The sequence below is a fragment of the Sylvia atricapilla genome, chromosome 3, assembly GCF_009819655.1.
Source record: "Sylvia atricapilla isolate bSylAtr1 chromosome 3, bSylAtr1.pri, whole genome shotgun sequence".
Lineage (NCBI taxonomy): Eukaryota > Metazoa > Chordata > Aves > Passeriformes > Sylviidae > Sylvia > Sylvia atricapilla.
In genome coordinates, this window is record NC_089142.1 from 73,904,008 (window position 1) to 73,926,195 (window position 22,188).

Consider the following 22,188-nt stretch of genomic DNA (forward strand, 5'->3'; position numbering starts at 1 on the left):
CAAGTGAATAAAATTCTCATACATGTCATATGGGTTTTCCTGTTTTCATTTACTGACTTTACAATAAAACATATTTCTTTGTGAACTACATATGAAACTGCTCTTCTTTCAAAGGAATGTGAAGGTCAACGTAATTAAAACTATTCCCCCACAAATAAAACAGAGCAGTAACATGTGTGCATCAGTAATAAAAATATGATAAGCCTTCATTTCACTTCATTTTATTTTCTCCAGTCTTTAATACGAGAACCACGTGTATCCTTATGGCTTTTAGTCCAAACAGAAGAACACAACTGTAAAGTAGTCAGATGACTGTGGAAAGCAAGAATGAAGTAAGCATAAAGAAATGGCTGATTCACTTTCCCCAAGATTAACATACTGAAACATACAGGACATTTTCTCAAATATACATAAAAATTACAAAATTTCAAAAACATTTAAAAGTATTTTTCAAAAAATAATGTAAGATATTCTATATTTTAAAAAGCCTCATCCACTGCACCACACTCTAGTGCTACCAATCTGCCCATTTTCTTTCACACTTGATGCAACTTTTTCCCGCAATCCTTGCCGAAAGTAAAAGATACACTTTGGAGGAAAAATTTGGGGAATCCTCCCCTTTAAGTAGTAATTTAAGGAAAAAACCCACTAAACTATTACTGCTGCCTCAGTTCACCTGGGTGATAATATTCCTGAACTGACTACAACACTACTCTAAAGACTTCTAAATTGTATCTACTTTTACAATACACAGCCAAAACAGAACCCTAGGGGGAAAAATGTTCTATAAGGAAGGTATTAGCTGAATAGAATTCACCAAATAGTGAACTGGGTACTAAAGAAGGGAACAAGGTATTTAAAAATGCTCATACCTGAAGTACCTCAGACTGAAACTTCAATATGGGAAATATCTCCATTCTGTGCTTTTACAATTCAGTTAAATAATCAGTACACAAAAACCTTTTTGCACAAATAAAGTGCATAAAGCAGGGAGAACTACTCTGGAGGCCAGCAGTGAAGCACTATTTACACATTTCAGGATTTTTTAAATATTATAATAATAAATTAATTACAGTGACAGTCGTAGTGCACTTATAGAGAGTGTCAGGAAGAAACCCACCTGTCTGCTCCCATGTTGTCTCACAGCTGGAGCTGTGCAGGCACTACTGTCTTGAGGCAGGTCCCATGACAGACCTGGCTGGAGGCTCAGCTGATCCCCGTCTCCTGTTCCCCTCCTCCCAAATACAAGCTTTGTTTCCAACTTAATCAGCTTCCCTAAATTGTTTACAGCACATCATGACTGTTCATAACAGTGCAAGAAAGGAGGTTGCTAGGAGGGGCCTAGATCATTAAGGGTGGTTTGATTCCATTACTTAAGGTATAATATTATTTTCAACCCAACAACTTAAACCATTTGAAATTCCTAAATCCTACTATAGCTCACCTACTGACTCACTTTTCAAGTAGCTCTCTATAGTGTCTGCAAAACAACTGCATTCTAGTGGGAGCTGTGCTCCAAAACAATTACAAAACAAACACCCACGTACGTGCAGGTTCCCACACAGAGAAGCAAACTACAGAGTAGAAAATGTCTTCATTTTAAGCTTTTGAATGCCTGCATGGCAAATGCACTGAAAAGACACTTTCCAATTTTGCCAAGCCCCACTCATTCTCCTTCTAAATGTAAAAAAAAATTTCCTAACTTTAGCAAGGGATGAAGATGAATAACTCACGTAGAACTGACAAAAATGCATTTTATGTGCATTTTATGCAAAGCACTTTTACTCATGTAATTGCACAATGGGATAAAAATGTTGTTCCTGCCCCCCCTTTTATTCTAGAAAGCTTTATTAGGTCTCTGAGGCAAAAAAAAGATTCTTGAAAATTATCTTCTCCACACTTGAGCTTATTCATCTTTAAGATGCACAAAGCCAACACATGGGGGAAACTGAGGCAAGCTATTAGATCCAGTACCCAAGATAAAGCCACACATTTGTGTGAGATGCAATACCTGTATAAAGATTTTTAATCATCTCACACTTATCTTAAGAAGTAATTAAATGCTTTAAAACAGCACAAGTTGAAAGATGTTAACACACTGCATTTGCAAGTTTGTCGTGCACATGGAGTTTAGTCAGAGCATGAGAACAATAATTAATCCTAAATTTGCTGTGGTTTACAGGCTGGAATTCTATGACAAAGGACAACTTTTCCATTTAACTGGAATTTTAATAACTATTTTTAAAAGATTTTCTAATCCAACTTGGGAGGTAAAAATAGACACGGGACACTTCTGCATACAGAAGTCTGTTTAGAATGGTAACTTGGGTCTTTACCTAAATGAAGAACAGGATGTATGGGCAAATGTTTAAGTGACCAAACTACCTTGTAAAACCTAAATAAACAAGGAGTCCTCTCTTGCTGAGAACTAGAATAAAAAAAAAGATACAAGGCAAGAGGATAAATGAAAAATTGAGGTATGAAAGACTATCAATAAATCCAGAGATTAAAACTCACAAGCAAGGAGTTCTATTTTTCTTAGCTCTACCTTTATTTCATCTATGTGGCCCCTCTACAGGGTTTGACAATATTTAAAGTGGGACTAAAGAAAGATATGGAAGCTTTTAGAAAACAGGAGTAGCTTTATTTTTTACAAGGCCAGCTAGTTTGAAATACTTCTTATCACAGAATGAAAACATGTTTAGAAAAATCTTAGAAGATGTAGTCTAAAATTACAACCCTAAGGCTATAAATAAAATTAAAAAAACCAAAGGAAAATAAAAAGTAAGGAAATAAAACACCAAGAGGGTTTACTAGGCATTTACATGATGATGATGATGACTGTTGAGTTTTCCATCGGTACTGTTCACAGGCCATGAGTTACAGAGTTCACACAAACCTGACTTCACCTGAAAATATGACTGAAGGCTGTGGAGCAGAGAACAGTTAACCAGCTGGAACTGCAGCAAGACCTTCCAGTTCTTTTTTTAAAAAAACACTACTATTTATCTTGGAGATTAATGAATTCAGGCAGACTGGAGCCAACAAAAAACCCCATTAAAATCTAACAATTAAAGCTGAAATTAAAATCTCACCCGAGAGATTTGCAAGCCCCTCCTTGCTCTAATAAAAGGATTGTGCCCAAAATATTGCATTTGCTTAAAAATATCATTAAGAAAACTGTAGAAACAAAAGAGGCAGCATTAAAAAACACCCAGGCCAAACAAACTATCACAGCCACTTCTATAGGGTATTCAGACCAATGAAGAAAAGAACAAGATAAACTACAATGATCTAAAAAAGAAACTGCTAGTCCTGCATCAGGAGGATGTAAAATTGAGGATGCACAAAAGTTCCACAGTAATGAATTAATAAGCATGACAGATTTAATGAGCATAGTTAAGGAGAACAGATTTTATTGCTAGTGTTGCTATGTCACCAGATGAGTTTTATAAAACTTTCTTGTCAGTAACATACATAGGAAACTCTGGCTCACAGACATTCCATCAGCCATAAAATCAGGACACACCATATAGTACAACTGTATAGAAAAGTCACAGTTTGAGTAACAGGAATATCTGACAGACTTCTTAAGGGCAGCACCACAGCAATCCCATGAGCTGGTGAGTCACCACAGAAGCATTAAAAGCAAGCAGAAGAAATTCTGCTTGCTCCTCCTTCCCATCTGGTATCTGCCAGGACCAAAGCAGCTGTAAGGCATGGCAAAAACAACAGCCAGCTCCTTCTAGTGAGAGTCACCATGCAGCTTCATTCCCAGGTGAGTAACCCATCCTGTGACACGCTCATGGGAACCTGCCACCTTCAGAATGATGGCTTGGAGTCGCTGAGACACCACACAGCCCCCACCAGTGTCCCCCTCTAAAGAATGAGAGGGACCATCTATTGACCAGGTGCTAACCTCAACAGCTGAACTACTCCCATCCCCACACGTCATGCCTCACCCAGCACAGGTGGATCACAAACCAGCTCTGCTTTCTGGGAGGTTAGCAATATTCTTGCAGTTTTAGGAGACCTGTAAAATGACCTGGATTTCAATACCTATAATGAGAACTAGAACTACAGAAACTATTATAAAAACACTTTTCCAGTTGTTAAAAGTAATAGTAGAATGGTATTACGTAATTCGGGAAAAACTATGCATCTGCAGAGCAGATCTGCAGTACAGCGCCTAACCAAACTGGTGCTGCTCCGGGCAATTAACAGGAAGGTCTTGTCATTACTTGTTCTGAAGCCTTTTTTTGCCCACACTCGTTGTGCTTCACATACTTTGTTTATCACCCCGATAAAACTGGAGCAATGAACAGCTTCCAGTGAAGACTGGCAAAATCACACCTGACTAAAACCATCTCCTTCAATAACATTTTTTTTAATGTTAGATGTATTAAAAGCCAACTTTCATTTCCATAATCTGTCAGTGCCTTTCTAATGACCTTTCAATTTAGAAATGTACATTCCTGTCTTAAATACATATACATGGAAATGCTTTCACATTTCACATTAACAGTAAAAAAAAAAAAAAGCCCTGAACTGTAAGTATCTTCACTCTCCGATTATACTTTGAATCCACAGAAGTGTCATAGTCACCAATCTTTTCAAGTAATACTCCAATTTAGGTGGCTTCAGACACCAAGACTGTATGTCAAAACACTCCAGTAGTTCACACAGATCTTTGAAAATAAATAATTTTCAATATTTTCTTGAATTTTTCATACTTATGCAAATATGAAGTAAGATTTTATTTTAATAATGTAGGTATCATAAATATGTGTGCACACATACACAAATATACCTTACTAAAGGTATCTTGGATGTCTCATAATGCTTTACAGCTGACAGTTTTCCCAAGTCAGTTAAGCTTCCATGGTATTTTATAAAAAATTAAAACAGTTTAACACAGGATGAATCAACTGCAAATAAAATGTGTTAAAAGAAAAAAACACAGAAAACTAGCTTGTCAAGCCTTATACCAGCCCTATATCTTTTATCTGCCTACACCCAGAGTAGATTTGACTGATTTTTATCAAGGCTAATTCCTGATTCCAGATTCTTATGCTTAAACAGAAGATCTCTGGAAGTTGTAATAAACATCCTCCAAAGCAAGTTTATGGAACAGAATCAAGTCTCACTCTTACTGCCCTGACAAGTAATTAGTCTAGAAGTAATTAAACAACCCAAGCCTGTACACATTTTAAAAAATAACTTTAATAAGCTATGCAGCAAGTTTACAAATTCACTCTCTAGGAGGCAAAAGCAAAGGTTTTTGACCACCCAAACACTCACATCCAAAAAGCTGCGTGCATTCTTTAGGTTGTATCTGGATGAGTATTTATTTTATCTACTTTAGGTACCAAATATACTAAGTCTAAGACTCACTGAACTACTTGCTGTGGGCCCAGAGGCAGGAGAAAGGCCAGCTTTGTAGCTACTCTAGCTACTCCCACCTCTAGCAAGGGCATAATTTTTGTGGGGAAAAAAACAAAACAAAACAACCCCACTTTGTCAGAGAAAGCTAAGGCCTGTGTTGCCTCAAGACCAATGCAGACACTTTGGGAATCTGTCATCATTAGAGAAAATACTTTTCAAATACAAATGAGGTGAACTAGCCTGCTGTATCTAAAATTGATGTTAGCTGTGATTACAGCTGCACTGAGTCATGTTGTTTCCTGACTTTAAAAGAATTTTAAAAACTGACCCATGCTCTACATAAAACATACTTCTGCTTTCCCATCTCACATACTCCACCATGTCGGGGGCCAAACCCAAATGTTTTTGGAGCTAGACAAAGTACAAATGGTAAAATATTTGCCCACAAGTGGGCAAAATATTTCCAATCAAACAAAACCTGTACTGTAAGTTCAAAGTTTGGCAATAATCAACATTATTCAGCAGGTAAAGAAAAGCCTGTTAAAAGGCAACATCTGTAGTTTAGACCACTGAGGTGAATTAGTACTGAACCCTAAACAAAAAATCTGCAAAAAAATACCTCTACAAAACAATTTTAAATCTTATTACTTATTAAGCATTTAAACTGCTATGATCAATTCCACAGCAGCTTTAAATTGAATAGGAAAAACAGATGAAAAATGTCTTGCTACTCAGAGGGGAAAAAAGGTAGATTGACAGCAACAACATCTGAAACATCATTAACCTAGAAACTTTATGTCTGGTGTATCCAGATGCTCTACTTACAAGAAATCTCTAAGGGAGTAAAGAGAAAAGACTGAAGAGTTTTGTTGCTATTTTTAATGGAATAAGGGTTACGTGATACTTTTTAATAAAACAATGTTTGCAATCAAGATTGACTTGCACAAAGCAAGCAAGTGAATACACTCTTATCTTCTAAATGTGCTTCTCACAGGACAACTCAGAATGCTCTGGACTCCCTAAAATGGCATTAATAAATTACTGTACTCTTGTGCATATGTAGTTGTTTGGGGATTTTAACAGTGTTCAGCATGGAAAGCAGGTACACCGACATAAAGAGCTCTAGCGTCTTCTGTGCTAAACAGAAATATATAAATACAACAGCATGATTTCTCTCACACTCCAGGAATGCAACTGGCCTAACATTTCCTTCTAAGACTGAAATCAAGTATTCAACAGTTCCTAAATTATTTTACTTTAGTCTTATTCTCCTGAAATGGGAAAAGTGTTAAGTATATGCAAAAGGTTTCATATGCAACATTTGTAAAAGCCTAAGCAAACTTTGTTCATTAGTCTCTTAACCTCTGGGAAAAAAGTCTTTATTATTATACATGCTGCAACTTAATATAATATTCTACAAATGCATTAAAGGCACTTTTAATTTTCAAAAAAGAAATTAAATACATTTTTGTATTGTTTGTTTCCACTGTTTGATTCCACTGCTCTTTTGTTTCAAAGGAAAACTGAGCTCAAAGAAAATATATTGCTTGAGCTCTATTTCACCAGACAAGGGTTAACCTATTAATGTACATTTGCTATAAATACTCCATGAGCACTGACACACCAAGGGCTGCTCAGAGTTGTGTACAAACCTACAAGTTATACTGCAGGTTCTGTGATGCTCTTCCTCGGTAAGTCAATTCTGATCATATGTTTCAGCTTATTTATGTCTGCATTGGGCTTCACAGGAAAGACATACTGGGCAATTTATTTGAGAAAAAAACACCCCGTATCTCTGCATTTTTCAAAAAATGGCACTTGCCTCTATAGCTGAGGATAAATTACAACCCAAAAAACCCAGAGAATTAGCTTCCACATAATGCAGGCTCTGCAGTTTCAGATGGATACAAAGTAATCCAGGATCAGTGTGTACATTAACACATACTATTAAGCATCTAAATCTCTACTCTAACTGAGATTATTACCTATACAGTAGAAAGTCAACAGAGAACTTCATAAGTTCCAAAAGTCTTTGTCATTAATAGAACGGAAAAAAAAAAAAAAAAAAGTGTATTAATATGTATCTAACCAAAATTTTCAAAGTTATTTGAATACCAGAATTTAATGAAGTCTGGTAGAGGCATTCTACCTACAGCGTATGTAGTATGTGTAGTACATATTTAAGCAGGCATGCAAAGAAGTGCCTGCATACACAGGGTATTCGTGCAATGAGGAAATTACACGTGAATTTTAAAATTCACTTTTTTTCAGAAGGCCTAGGGTGACCATGTCTGGGGCACCTATTTGCAGTATCAGTCTAAATATACACAAATGAATAAGACAAAACCCACTCCACTTGAGCAGAGCTGAGATCTCACAGCTACTGAGAAAAACAATCACTCTTTGATGGTGTAACCTTCAGATTTTACACAACACATAAAAGCATTAACTAAACTTTGTACATCCAGAGGGCACCAAAATTTAAGCAAAAACTGCTAGAAGTTAGGAATCAACAAAAACCAGGCAAATTGCTAACACAGAGCTACTTATTTGCTCCTGATGAAGACTAAACCAGGAACCTACATACTATTTGATTTCTGTGAGACTGAGAAATCTGTTCTGGAAATTAGAATTATATACTGTAGTTTCCCTAAGGTTCTCCTAAGAAGCCTGTTAAGGTGACACCAGTAGTTTAAACCACTGAGGTGAATTAGTACTGAACCCTAAAAAAAAAAATCAGAATCAACAAAATAACACCTCCACAAAACATTTTTAAATCTTATTACTGAAACATTTCAACTAATTCCTGCTGGGAGGAAAACATGAATGCTGCCAGAAAATTTCATGCTGCCAAAAAATTTCCTTAAATACTTAGAAAACACAGTCACAGGAAGACTTCAAATATTGAGGTATCTGAAATCTTAAGACCTAGCACATGTAAAAAGCTAACCAAGTAAAAAAAAATAAAAATCCTATCAACTGTCTATATTCACAGACACAGGTTAGAGAGATTCATGTTTGTATATTGTTACCGGTATAATTAACTAAAAGTATAATTTTCAATTTTAGGGAAAAATAATTAAATGAATGTTTAAACCTGCTCCTTCTACATGGATCTCTTATAAGATATTTGTAGAAAAAGACCTGCAGAAAAATTTTACATCAAAATTGATATTCCTGTAAGTCTCAAACCCTCCTTAAATTTAACACCTTGAACTTACTGCTAAATATAAAATGACAAACAATGGTTTACAATTCAATGCAACTTAGAATCATTTCACTTATCTTTAGGAACAAACAAGGTTGGCAAAAAATGCGTATTAGTTATAGGTAACATGTTACATATTTGTTTTTAGAACAGTAAGCCTGTTCCCTGTAGTATTTACTGCTGAACTGTCATACTCATGTTTAAAATGCTTCTGTTAAAATAGGAACACCTTATCATCTCTTATACTATTTCAGTAAGCACCACTCAGTCTGACTACCTGTTAAAAAAATCCTAGAAAATACACTCTGATTTATGTGCCACTGGGGCCATAAACATGTATTTTAAGGTCCTTGTATATATTTTGAAGTAACCTTTACTGTTTATACTAATAAAAGATGCCTGGACAAGAAGTTGAAGTGTGACACACTTTTAAGAACTAAATCACAATACACTAGTGAATATAACCAGCATGCAAAAATTCATCAACAAAACTTGCTCATTCCTGCAGAACACGGGAATCCTTCCTTTTGTGCAGTACTAACCTAAACAGAATTTAAATGCCTCTCCTCTGCGAACATGTTGAATAAGACACCCTAACTGCAATGAATTTGCATGTTCTGGTCTTTTCAGAAGGGTCTACAGAGTATTAAAAATCTTACCCTGTTTGGGACATTGATTTTAATTATTCTACTGAGATTCAATAAGAGAAAAACAGACTTTTAGAGGAACCTGGATTAAAGCCAACTAATATGACAAGTAAACAGATCACAGGTCATGCTATTCATGCTCTGGCACAGTAAAACAGGAGTTATCACACCTGAAACTTTAAATATTAATAGTCACTTCCACAAATTTCAGAAGTACATATGAAGAACAAGCTATAAAATTAGTTTTTTCTTTCTAGATTTTAGAAAGTTAGCTACTAACATCTGACTATATTTAACTGCATGCTGTATTACATAGTTGCTACATGAACAAATAACTACTGGCAGGTTTAAACAGGCAAGAGAGCAGGAAAAAGTACAGGGATAGTAAAACTTCAGAGAAAAACAGTCCCAACAGAAACCTGAACGGACTTACCATGGATTCTGTTCTTCCAACAACAGAAAACCACATTTTGATCTCCGGGACTACAGATCCTTGAAAGAAAAAAAACAATTCTCCACTTCTCTTCCAGCCCTCAACAGCAACCACCAGCTCTAGTCTGCTGGATTTTCCAAGATACCCATCAAGATAACTCGGAGCTCGATGCTATGACACAGTGTAGCATTTATCAACACCAGCTATAACCAATACAATATTCAGACTCTTACGTAATCAGTTATGCTGTTCTGACTTCCATTTACTTTAGAGGCTTTATTAAACTCTGAAAACTGCTAGAAAAAACAAAAAGGGAGCCCTTTTGTACTAAAGACAAAAACCTCCAAATTAAACAGGAAGTAATGTGCTGGCCCACAGATGGCTAAGAAGTCACATGCAAAAGCCCCCAAAAAAGTGATATATTTTTAAAGTAAACTGCATGCACACGCAGCTTCCAAATCATCTGGATTTCATAAAAACTTAACCACAATGTGGTTTGGAGTCTGGCAGCTTTTAACATCAAAACATCTTTCAGGGTTAGAACAACCAAAGTCTGCACACAACCTCAATAGGCAACACTGTTCCCTGTTCCCTATGCCCGACCACTCCTACCAACTACATTTCCATATACCTATTACAAAAGCTATTGCTAATAAAGATACAGAGTATTACTGTAAGAAAACATGCTATATCCACCAAAGGGCAGAACAAGAAGTTATTCTTCTGGATCACATATGAAGCTATACAGCTTAATTTTAAATTAAAAAGAAAAATCGGTTTAAAGCATTCAGTTAAGAATTGCTGTTAGGTATTTTCCCAATTTATAAAAAACCAAAACAAAACTTAAACAAGCACAACACTGTTTGAACTGCTCTGGAAGCTAACAGCTGTTTCATAAGTAAACTTGCTTTCTCTGCTATGTTTGCATATATCATATGCACTTACTACATGTTTGCTCAGAGGGGCAAAGAGAACACCAAAGTGAGGTGAATTAGATGATTCACTGATTTTCTGCTCTCTGGCACTCCTGGCAGGCCTCTAAAACTTCTAATTAAATAAAATACGAGTAGCTGTGATTAGAAAGTGAAAGAAGTAATGCACTTAAACATTTTACCTAGCTCTAGGTGGGAAGAGGATCCAGTAAAGGATTCCTCAGGGACCTAACACTTTAATACACTGCTTGGCTCACCTTCTCAGCTTTTGTTTTGGTTTTAATTGTATTAATGTACAGATGTTTGCAATCACCTAGTATCTCAAGGTGATACTTCTGTCATAAGAATAAGCAAGTATACAGCATTTCAATGCAAGGTGCATCCCTTTTTTTTCTGCTTGTACAACCTTTGCTTCCATCCTGGTTTTTTTGATTGCAGAAGAGAAGGTGTAACAATCACTTGATAATTAGGAACATTTGGTGTAAAAGTAATATATAAGGTATGATTTCTAATTTCGTCATTAGAAACTCTTAACTGGCACAGACCTTTAGCTAATAAAACCACAAAACTAGTAAAAATTCAAAGAATTATTAGATTACAAGTTTTTAGACGTTTCCTCAGAGATGAGCACAGGTTTACTAGGAAAGCACCCATTTTTTTTGCAATGGGTAGAAGAAAGAAAAGCAGTCCATTGGTATTATTTTTCTTTATGATCTCCGGAGAATCTGCCCATTTTGTCCACCTCTAGAATATCATCATCAAGCTGCACATCAACAAATTTCATCCAAAGCCCGTGACAAGTTTGAGAAGCCACGTAACACATAGCAAGAAAGGCAGGTCAGCACTGACATGCAAAGGTAATCTCACAACATGTTACTGAAAGCATGTATTTTGTCACATCACAGGAAAAGAACTGTTTTCCTAACAAAAGCTGAACAGACTCAGGGTTATCCTTCACTGGTTGGAGAAGGGCCTGTCGACCAGCTGCATTTTCTACTGCTACAGCCCTTTTGAAGCATTGTAGAAGACCAATAATTCAATAAACACAACTGGGTCAGCCATCAAACTGGGCTCCTGTGCAGGGCAGCAGCAGCTAGGAATTTCTCAAAGTATGACCTTTCATTTCTTCAACTTTATGAGCCCTTAATAGCCAACCTTTTACTAGTTTAGAAAAATCTGAATCTGTTCTCATACTTGCCTCTCATTTCAGCTATTCCATCCAGTTAATGTTTAGAAAATTTAAAAAAATAGTCTATTTGATTTCTTCCTGCATTTTCAAACTGAAAAATGAGAGTTTTAACTTTTATGCTGCTAAAAGATACACTACTTGAGACACCGTAGAAAAAAAAAAGCTCGTAAATATCATCAATATAAGGAATAGAAACAAAAAATCCACCAACCCTTACTAGCTTCTCAGTCACACTCACTCAATTCTCTAAGCTGTTCTGCTCTGACCAGACTGAGAAAATTAACACCTGTGTATTCTTTGTATTCTTCTTTACTCTCTATTTTTAATGAAGCCCATTACAGGAAAAATACACTGATAATTACTCAAAGTAAGCAATTCAGAACCTCTTGAAAATAATCCTACTTAAACTACTACAGCAACTTGTTTCAAACAATGAATACAATCATTTCTATCCAATGAACATCCTGATGACTTCATATTAAGCAGAAGTTTCTATTGTACATACATCAAAACTAAAACAATCTGTTTCTTGCTTATTTGAGACCAAGATTTAAAACATAACTGTTTTTATATCAGAATTTCAATATTAGAGCAGCACACAGCAGTAAGATGTAATACGATTGCCTGAACCAGTGTTTCCGCAACTGTGCAGATGAAAACTGTTCTTTCCATGACTGATCATGGAATGTATTTAATAACTTGTAAAAAACTTTCAGATCGAGCTTATGCTCTTGACCAGTAGCACTGTTACATGCTGCTAATGGAAGCTAAATGTCAGTTGTTAAATCAACATCTAGAAGCAAGCCAGCTCCAAGGAAAAAGGAAACTTTTCTCCCTGTTACATGCTGCTTCACTCTAGATGAGAAATTAAGATTTCAGAGAGTAAAGTAAAAAAAAAAAAAAAACAACAAAAAAAAACTTCCATGGCACATTTTGAAACATTCAACAGAAATGCAGATGGCAGTCACAAGTCCGATATGTATTTAATCCAGTGTCAAGACCAAGCATTTGCTTCTCAAATTATTAACCCACTCCACTAAAATCAGAGCAGAATATTGAATTACATTTTTCAGATCCTGAACTGTTTCCTCAATAATTGCTGATTGTTTATCACTATATGCCTGACACCAGGGGATCCTTTACAGATGTCTGAAACAATTCTTAAAAGCTGACACCATGCAAGATTACCATTTCAATAACAGACTATGAAATGAGTGAAGTTTGTAAAAAATCCAAACAGTGCTGTTTAGAACCAATTAACTACGTGAGGTAACTTAAAAGTAAAACAATCACGTTTTCAGCTCATGCACTGAATGCCAAAGAGTGTCACAGTATTCTGAAGTTTTACATACTACACAGTGAACAGACATTAGGAAAGACTTGTTCCACCTATTGTACACCACACCATCATAACACAGACTTTTGAGTATCACTGTTGCATAAATTATAACAAGTTTTAAACTCAAAAGATTATGTCTGCTATTTGATTCAGTTAATAAAGCAAAACCAACCAACTAGTGGAGTCTTCCATCTGGTGGCTGGAGCTGTATGTGCATTCTATACATTACTATGTAGTGTTACTAGCTACAGCATACACCCACAACTTTGGTTATTATGCAATAAGTCTCCACTGTAAAGAAACAAAACTGAACCCATTCTTGCACCTCTACACTGTGTAAAAGGTGTTGTCTTCATGGCAGAAAGTATTCAAACTGCAATGCATACATTTGAGTTAATCTGTTTATTCATCAATTAACCCACACATGGATTCTTCTTTTTACTTCTTTACTTTCGGCAGGAGTGCTAGATACACCTGTTCATTAATTCTATTTAATAATAATGCTAATTTTTGGCTCTCAAGAAACTAAATAAACTTGTAGCAGAGGTTTGAACTGAAATGTCCTAATAATTACATGCGTATTATGTTTCCATTTGTATTGTCCACATCTGTGCATTTTACAGAAACAGTCCCCAATCAGAATAAAAGCATGATCAACAGAATGTGCACAACCAACCAAAGGGAAATAGACTTTGTCCATTAACATCTTCCGCTGCAGGCTGATAAAAACAGAAGCTTTTTTCAATAAGACTTAAACAAACTGACTTCCATACCTTGGCAGCAACAATGCTCAGTCCCATTCCATTTTGTTTTTTTAGTGTTACAGTGATAATTTCAGGTTCTTTTCTCAACGGCTGAGCCTATCAAACAGAGAAGGGGAAAGAAGAAAAAATTCTGAAGTTCATATTCACTGCCAGACTGGGAAAGTAACTAAGCAGAATAGTTCATTACAAACAAAACTACTTTGTTAGAGCAGCAGGTCTCACATCCTATAATATAATATAATAATGTATCTGGTATCTATTTTACAGGTGGAATATCTAACATTTAATTATTGGATTTAATTAATATGGATTCATATTAAGTATTAACAGCTGTGTTATACTACACTGCTGAAACTTTGAGGTCTGCTCCTTGTTTCTCCTTCTTTAACTTACTAATGAATCACAAATCAAAATGTAACAGGTCTATAAAATTGTAGTAACTTTTAACCAAAACTGAAGTTCAGATTCAATTACAGGACCCTATTACAAAGGTGAGGGTGACATACACAGAGAGCTCAAGTTTTAGTGTTGCATCTAGAAGAGAATATTATCTTTGCAGAATTATTAAGAAGCCAATTAACTTCAAAGGCAGAGTTAAAGCTTTGAAATAAAAGTTCCAAAGAATTTCACTTCTGAATACACTTTTTTTCCTATCTTTCAACACTGCCAGTTCCTCAACTCAAAAAGTTGTCATCTCACTCTTCATTAGCTGAAGCATGTCAATTGGAGCACATTAGCTTGTATTCATACTGAAATGTAGCTGCAAGTTCCACAAAACCCATGACAAGTAAAAATGTAACGCAAGGAGAGTAATTAAAAAAAATATTAGTACTTTCTGATTAAGTATTAGAAATGCAAGTAGTTTTTAAGCTGAAAGTACTAATTTAAAATACGACACTATTTCTGTTCAGTTGCTATAAAGATTATTTCATGTAAAGCCATCATCTTTCCAAAACCAAGCTGTTCTGCAACTCTGTTCTGTATTTAAACAGACAAGCAGGAAAAGCCCACCACAAACCAACCCTTATAACATAAAAGAAAAAATTCCTTACCTTGCACTGCAGAGAGACCCTTTTTAGTAAGTATAATGCAAAGGAAAACTAAAGCATCAGACTAAACCTTCATACTAAATATTTGGTTGGTAACTGCCAATTTATGCATAAAAGCAGCCTGTAGTTCCATTCATAAGTTATTTATAGATCCATGTCCACATATATTTTACCTGTGTTTAGAAGAAATTTCTTCACTGTTTATTCTCAGATTGGGGGAATATGACGAAGTTTGCTTACCTGAAAATTATAATCATGCTACAGCCTAGAAAAACAGTGACTTAAAAAAAAAAAAAATCACCAAACAGTTCCTTAAAGGCACCAACTCACTGAGGAACTACATGTTTAACAATGAAGCCTATTTTTCCTAATAAGGGCTAAAACTGATCACATAAAGCTCAATACCTTGCCATAATGCCTTGTCAATAATTATTCACTGAATCAATACCTACCAGCTCAGCATTATCATGAGACAGGTGGCTTTCATAATCTGCACCTTCAAAGTATATTGTCCATGTGCCTGGTGACCGTGAATGAGGTGTTAATCTACAAAAACCTAGAAGAAAAGTAACATTGATACAGTCATGGCATTTTCTCAAGGAATTAATTAAAATAAAATAGTATTAATCTTTTTATAGTCACTGATGTGTCAAACCTTGTATCTCAGATGCCATTATGGGTTTTGCTGCAATTTTACGCTATTACCTACACAATCCTATAGTTCTATAGCTGTTGCTTCTGAGAAACATACTTATTTAAAAACATTGCAAGCTCATAGAAAACTACTGGGCTGCAAAATATTGCTTTTATCAACCAGATTCAGCAGAGACATGAAACACCAAATAATCTTTTAGCATACAAACTACTAGAACTCTGGTTAGAACAGTGCTACTGAAATCTGCTTTGCAGAGGGTCTCGTTAACCAGTCTCAGCATAGATTTAGCAGAGGAGAAGCTTTGTGTGCATTCATTATGGTTTTAAATACATCACTGCAATTAACAGGTATTTCATTTGATTTACTTTTTGTTATTTGAAAAATTCCTAAAATTTTGAAAAAGAAGCCACAGCAGTTCAGACACATCCAACATTTTCTCCTAAATCAGGGACATTGACAACACACATCACACAGAAATTATTAATCAATCCACGCAAATATATTATATTCTCCTCCTCATAAAGACCACTTTTTAGCAATTCAGTTTACACTGCTTCACCCTAAAAAGTCCCTCAGCATAATTTAAGGAATACCCAAAAAGTAAAATTTTGAAAATATGCATTAAAAAATGCTTACTCACAATGAATATACAGCCATTTGTATGGCAACTGAAAGAATTTATTCTACTAGTCTACTTTAGTCTCAAAACTACATCCTCTGTTATTCATTGGACTTTCAAAACAGTCTGTTTCCTACTTTTCTTTTAAATGCAAGAATATAGCTTTTCTATAAACAAAGTTGGAAGCAATAATTGCAAAGGTTCACTGTAATATAGAATGAGTCTGCTTTTTCAATAGCCTCTTTTGCCTTTTATTTACCCTGACATTCCTGTACAAGTTTTTAAACCACTGCTTTTAAGCAGAAAATTAAGAAATTCTAATAAAATTGAGTAACACCAAATAAAGATTGTAACATGTTCATTTACTGTAAATGCTCAGACAAACGCCCTGCTTTACTTCTGCAAGTTTAAGTCAATTTCATGCAATCACAAGATCTACTTGTCATCTGAAATTCTGCTGGACTACAAATGCCAGAACTGTAAGTTCTTACACTGATGAACAGTAAAAGAACTATTTTAAACTCACGGGGTTTTTTTAATGTTACATGGAAGCAACTGATGAGTTAAAAAAAATATATTTTAACTATTCAATTCACATTATTTTAAAAATCAAAAATTTTGGAGCAAAGGCAAAACAATGTCTCAGCAGGCACTAGTAACTCAGCACTGCTTACTTAGAACCTTGAAACTGAAAGAAAGGGATAGGGATAAAGGGTAAGCCTTAATAATTTTAATTACTTGCATAACCAAGCACTTGAAGAACACAGTATAAAAAGACTGAATCATACACAAAGAAGAAGTGGCTTACACCTAACTAAAATATATTCTGCATTCTGTCTTTGCTACACAGACCATTGTAAAACAACTAAAGAACTAACCTCTTTGACAGAGTGGATCTAAAAATTCTTGTAAACCACTTGGAACATTTCTGACGACATCACAGGAATAGCCATCTTCTGGTAAAAGAAAAGGTAGCTGTAGGTCAGGATCCTCTTCCAGCTGGACTTCTCGGCCATCGCTGCGAGCAAGTTCATCAGCTGTATTTTCTGCAACAGTTACTACATTCTCTATCAACTCCTGCACAGAAGGCAGAAAGACATTGTTACTAAAAAGGGATAATTTCATTACCTTAAAAAACCTTACATTAAAAGATGCTAAGATTGCAAGAAAAATCAATTTTAAAAATAAATTACCAGACATAAAACTACTTTGGCTCTGCTATGTAGCGTCAGTACATTGCATTGCTTTATTTTATGAAATCGCATAGATAATTTTATAAGCAAATGTGACAGAAGCTCTTATTTTTACTTCAGGACTTTCCAAACTTGCAGTGCATGTTTTCAAAATAATAATAATAATAATAATAATAATAATAATAATAATAAACCAAACAACAATGGATTTATTATACAATACTACCTATGTGTAAACAGGTAATATAGGTTATGTTCTTCAGCAAAAGACTTCATAGTTTGGTAGCCAATACATAAAAGCATCTCCAACCTACAAGTCCTTCTTCCCATTCCCCCAACACCTTTTGAGCTGTTGCATGAGTGCTTCTGACTTAATAAACAAACATATTCGAAATTAATAAAAGATGGACTTTGTAGACAATGCATTCAGCTATATAAATATTAGACTGCCTCTGCCTTTCTTTTTTGTTTGGTATCATTGAACTATCAAAGTTTACCTAAGGACTGTTTTTTACAATTCTGCAAGAAACACAGCTGTCTTTTGAATTTTGGATAAAATTTAGAATGGTCAGCTGTTGTAATATATATATTTTCCAGGTATTAATATGTTAATCAAAGGACAATCTGTCCACAGCTTGTATGAAGGGATTCAAGATCCCAGGATATTTACATCCTACATGTCAAAATGTGTAGTGTTTCTGAAGCTTTCCTTTGATTTCTACAAATTATGGAATTCTGTTCCTTCTGGTTACACACAGAACCAGATTTTAGGGGTGCTCTGTTCTCTCTTCTAGCATCTTTCTGTATTTCATGATAAATGGTGTAAGATGCAACGACACTTCCCTGAATATGTGCAAAATGGAATGGTACCTTCCTTTCCAACTCAGTGTTTGTTAACACCCTGCTTGAATCAGTGAATTACATCCACCAAAGATAAGATAGCTATTCACAGCTGGCACTTTTTTAATCTCAGGTATGTTAAAACTGCTCAATGAGTGATAGAAGAGACTTACTGTTGGGATGAGTGGTTCATCTGGAGCACAGTGATAATTCTGCAACAAAGCTTGTAGCTGCAGAGAATTCAGCTTAAAGCAAGTACTGTTAATATTTGGAACATCTGCATGTGAGTATTTGTCCATGGTAAGCAATGTGGTTGCCTAGTGGGGAGAAAAAAGTCCCAGATGACAAATACAAACCAGAATAAAACCTTAAGCCTTGTGTCTAAATGTCCTTTAGATAAGAGATAGGAAAAGAGAAAGCAAGAAGACAGATTTGTAAGAGAAGCAACATAAATAGCCTCCCAAACAAACACTAAATGCATCCCCTGTACCAAAAGATTAATTAATATCAAATCTGTCATAAATGAAGCATATCAATTTTTCAGCTACTCTTCCTGCCTGTTCCATGTAGTTACAGCTCAATCTTACAAATGGAAATTTAACAGCCATGTTCACTATTAATTTCACTTGTAACTTAAACATTAAGATTATTTAAAACATGTTCAGTGTCTTTACCTCAAAGCTACTTCAGTGTTACAGGATTGATTCACACAAGCAGTACTTGTCTACATGCTATTTTCAACCAACACAGTATAGGCAAATATTCTCTTTGAATATACAAATATGTGAGAAATGTTAATCACATGTACACTCTCACCTGCACTATTCTGCTCAGGTGGCAATCAGCAGCCAATTCTAAACCTTGTTTTTCTGCCCAGGCTTCAATGTGGCCGAGCTGCTGGCGAACAATAGCTCCCCAGTAATGTGAACATAACCCTGAATCTGGGGCTGTAACTAATCTGTTAAAAAGCCACATGTTGATAAAATGAAACAGCTGGGAGAAGAGCTGTATGGTGAGAGCAGCATTCACTCTGCATCGCCGCAACAGGGACATGGCTCCAGTCAAGGTATGCAGCACATCATCTACCGAGATAAAACAAAAAGTCACTCATGTTCACAAACTGCAGGGTACACCTGGTTTAAGCAATAACACAAAGACACGAAAGTCAGGCTGGAGAATGCCAGGTGATATCTACATGTATTTAAGTTACACAGAATGTATTTCAAAAATACATTTACTGCTCCATGACTTTAAAGACAGAGCAACATTAAAATGCTAGATGAAACGCAACCCCTGAAATGAAAATAAATTCTTGGAGAAAGTATTTATCATACAAGTAAATAACTGGCTATACCTGACATTTAACTCACATCCTCACTTTAGTAAACGGATTTTTCTATTAGTTTTTCTAACAAGTTGCAACCTCCATATTCTACTGTTTTGAATGCATATTCCACTTATTCCATAGCTTCTTCTAAGTATCAAATCCCACTCAGAAATTTCAGAAGTTATTTGCATTGTATGATGCACTTAAACTATAGAATGCATCTTCTGTTTACACATCAAAATTTTGAAATATTATTCAAAGTCCCATTTTCCAATTACTCCATTGCAGTGTTACCTAACACGCAACAGGGACTTGTATTAACGTCACCATGAGCAAACACCCACATAAGCTTCCTAGTGGAAGCAACACATTCCAGGTCTTCTTTAAAGCAATACTTTTAATCAGACATCTCTTTTGAAGAGACCATTAATATTTTTAGAATTGAAACTCAGGATTGTGTCTGAAAAAAATATCTGTAGGTTTTAAGAAATCTATAAGGCAGCTCAAAAATAACTGAAGAACAGCATCTGCTTTTATTCCAATATCAGTTTGCTACATATTCTGGGTTAGTGTCCCCAAAAGTACTCTCACAGTATAGGGCACTACAAACATCACAGTGCATCTTCAGTCTTCCTTAAAGGCTTAATGCAGGAGAAAAAGCAAGAACAGACAGCTTAATGCATAAAGTACCAGAAAGTATGTATGAAATCTGTATAAACACTGTTCGTAATTCAATAGAATGCTCTATTTAATTGCTCTGAAGATCACTTTTCCTTCACTTATTGAGGCATTAGAAGTCTGAGCACAGTCACTGAGCCAGGATTACAGACACAGGGTGATAGCACACATTGACAGGGTGCTTTGATGGACAGGAACAGCCCAGAAAGGTTCACTGCTGAGAAAGAAGCATCGTGTTTCAGTTATCATGGCAAGGAACCCTGTCAGGAATCTACTGCCAGCCAGCCTGACCCTAGTAGCTGGGAGGTTCTTGATCAGGTTCTCCCACAACATCTCTACAGCAAAACTGCTGAGGTGAGGACTGAACAAACTGAGAGCAACACATGGAGAGGATTTGCTGCACCATAGGACTTGGTGGATTTGCAGATACAGTGTCCAGCTGGCAATCACAGATTAGTGGTTTACCTTGTGTTTTGAGGTGAGATTGTTTAATTAATGACTTTAATTAATGATCTGAGGAATCTGATAGAGCACTCACAAGTGCAAGTTCACAGGTTATACCAAGAGGGGGCAAAATACTGATACACTAAAGAGCAGCAGTACTTTTCAGAAGGGCCTCCTCGGTAGGCTGGAGAAATGGGCTGACAGACTTCATGAAGGTCAAAGGCAACTGCCAAGTCCTGCACATGGGACAGAGTAAGTTTGTGCAACAGCACAGTATAGGTGTCACCTGGACAAAAAGCAACCCTGATGAAAATTATGGAAAGATCCTAGTAAACATCAAGTGGCATGTGACTGAACTACTGTTGCTCAAAAGGTATCCAGTTGCACACTAAGCTGCTTAGTCAGCAGCAGTGCAGCTAGCAGGAGGGAGAGAGGGAAGCAATCCTTCCTATGCATTCAGCAATGCGAGACTGCATCTGGAGCACAGCAGCCAGTTTCAGAACCCCTGCCACGAGGATACAGATTTAAGTGACCCAAATTCAGCAGAGAGCTAAATTATCCATACAAGACTGATCCAAACAATTCTCAGGGGTTAAGGTAACTTGTAAATGTAGTACCACTAGTAATACATAAACTTTTTTTCCTTAATAATTCATGGTACAATTTAGAAGACACTAAGATCAAGTAGTCTAACCTATTTTAGGCCTCTGAGGATTATTTTCTTCTGGATCATCAAGGAATGCTGGCATGTAGTTATTAAGCTCGGACTGCAGACAATGAACCAGGTACCTGGAAGGGAATGGAAAAAGTCAATTTTAAATCCTTCATGTGTGCATTACAAATGGTTCTAAAGAAAAGAGTTCTTCAAATTACAAGATTCCTGAAATTTTTCTGTTATGAAAATGATTATTAGGAAACCAAATAATACTTTTTAAAAGGCCTGAGAGACCAATTTTCCCATAAATTTCCTAAAAACATGGGACAAAGAATTAGGTTGTCTGGGAACAAACACAAACATTTACATGCAACACTGGTAAGAGACAGTCATATGCTACACGCAGAAGTGCTGTCAGGCCAATCTTGGGTTCCATAAGTTTGCAAGAGTATTTTTTTTCTAAACAGATATAGACTTTTCTTTGTCTTAAAATCTAGCAAGACTAGTACTTAAAAAAAAATGATGTTGTGACTCAACACACCAAATCCTGAAATGGTCCTAGGGCTTTCTGTGAAAAATTTTCTGATTTTTTGATTTTGATTCTTACCTTTAACTACCCCAAAATGAAAATCTATTTTCGTATCCTTTCTCTTTGAATAATTAAACTTTCTCTTTAACTTTGTTTTTGCTAATTCATTTATATATTTTCTGTTAAGAACTGAAACTAAAAAGGAATCAGATTGTAAACACATGTATACAAGAAAACATTTCATGGCTTTCTAAAACTCCTTCGTTTCACTGGAAACATTTTTCATTAAACACCCACAATTG

General features: G+C 35.7%; 1 protein-coding gene across 21 annotated transcripts in view; it reads right to left on the reverse strand.

Moving 5' to 3' along the window:
- AFDN (afadin, adherens junction formation factor) overlaps positions 1-22,188 on the reverse strand; it is a 115,249-nt gene that overhangs the window by 27,094 nt on the left and 65,967 nt on the right. For all 21 annotated transcript variants that reach the window (XM_066315816.1, XM_066315815.1, XM_066315808.1 and 18 more), the window contains 6 exons: positions 21,397-21,491; positions 19,070-19,335; positions 18,427-18,570; positions 17,099-17,297; positions 15,399-15,502; positions 13,907-13,993 (listed from right to left, as the gene is read on the reverse strand). In XM_066315816.1, coding sequence (XP_066171913.1) covers positions 13,907-13,993; positions 15,399-15,502; positions 17,099-17,297; positions 18,427-18,570; positions 19,070-19,335; positions 21,397-21,491 — 895 coding nt within the window. The remainder of the gene's footprint in view (positions 1-13,906; positions 13,994-15,398; positions 15,503-17,098; positions 17,298-18,426; positions 18,571-19,069; positions 19,336-21,396; positions 21,492-22,188) is intronic.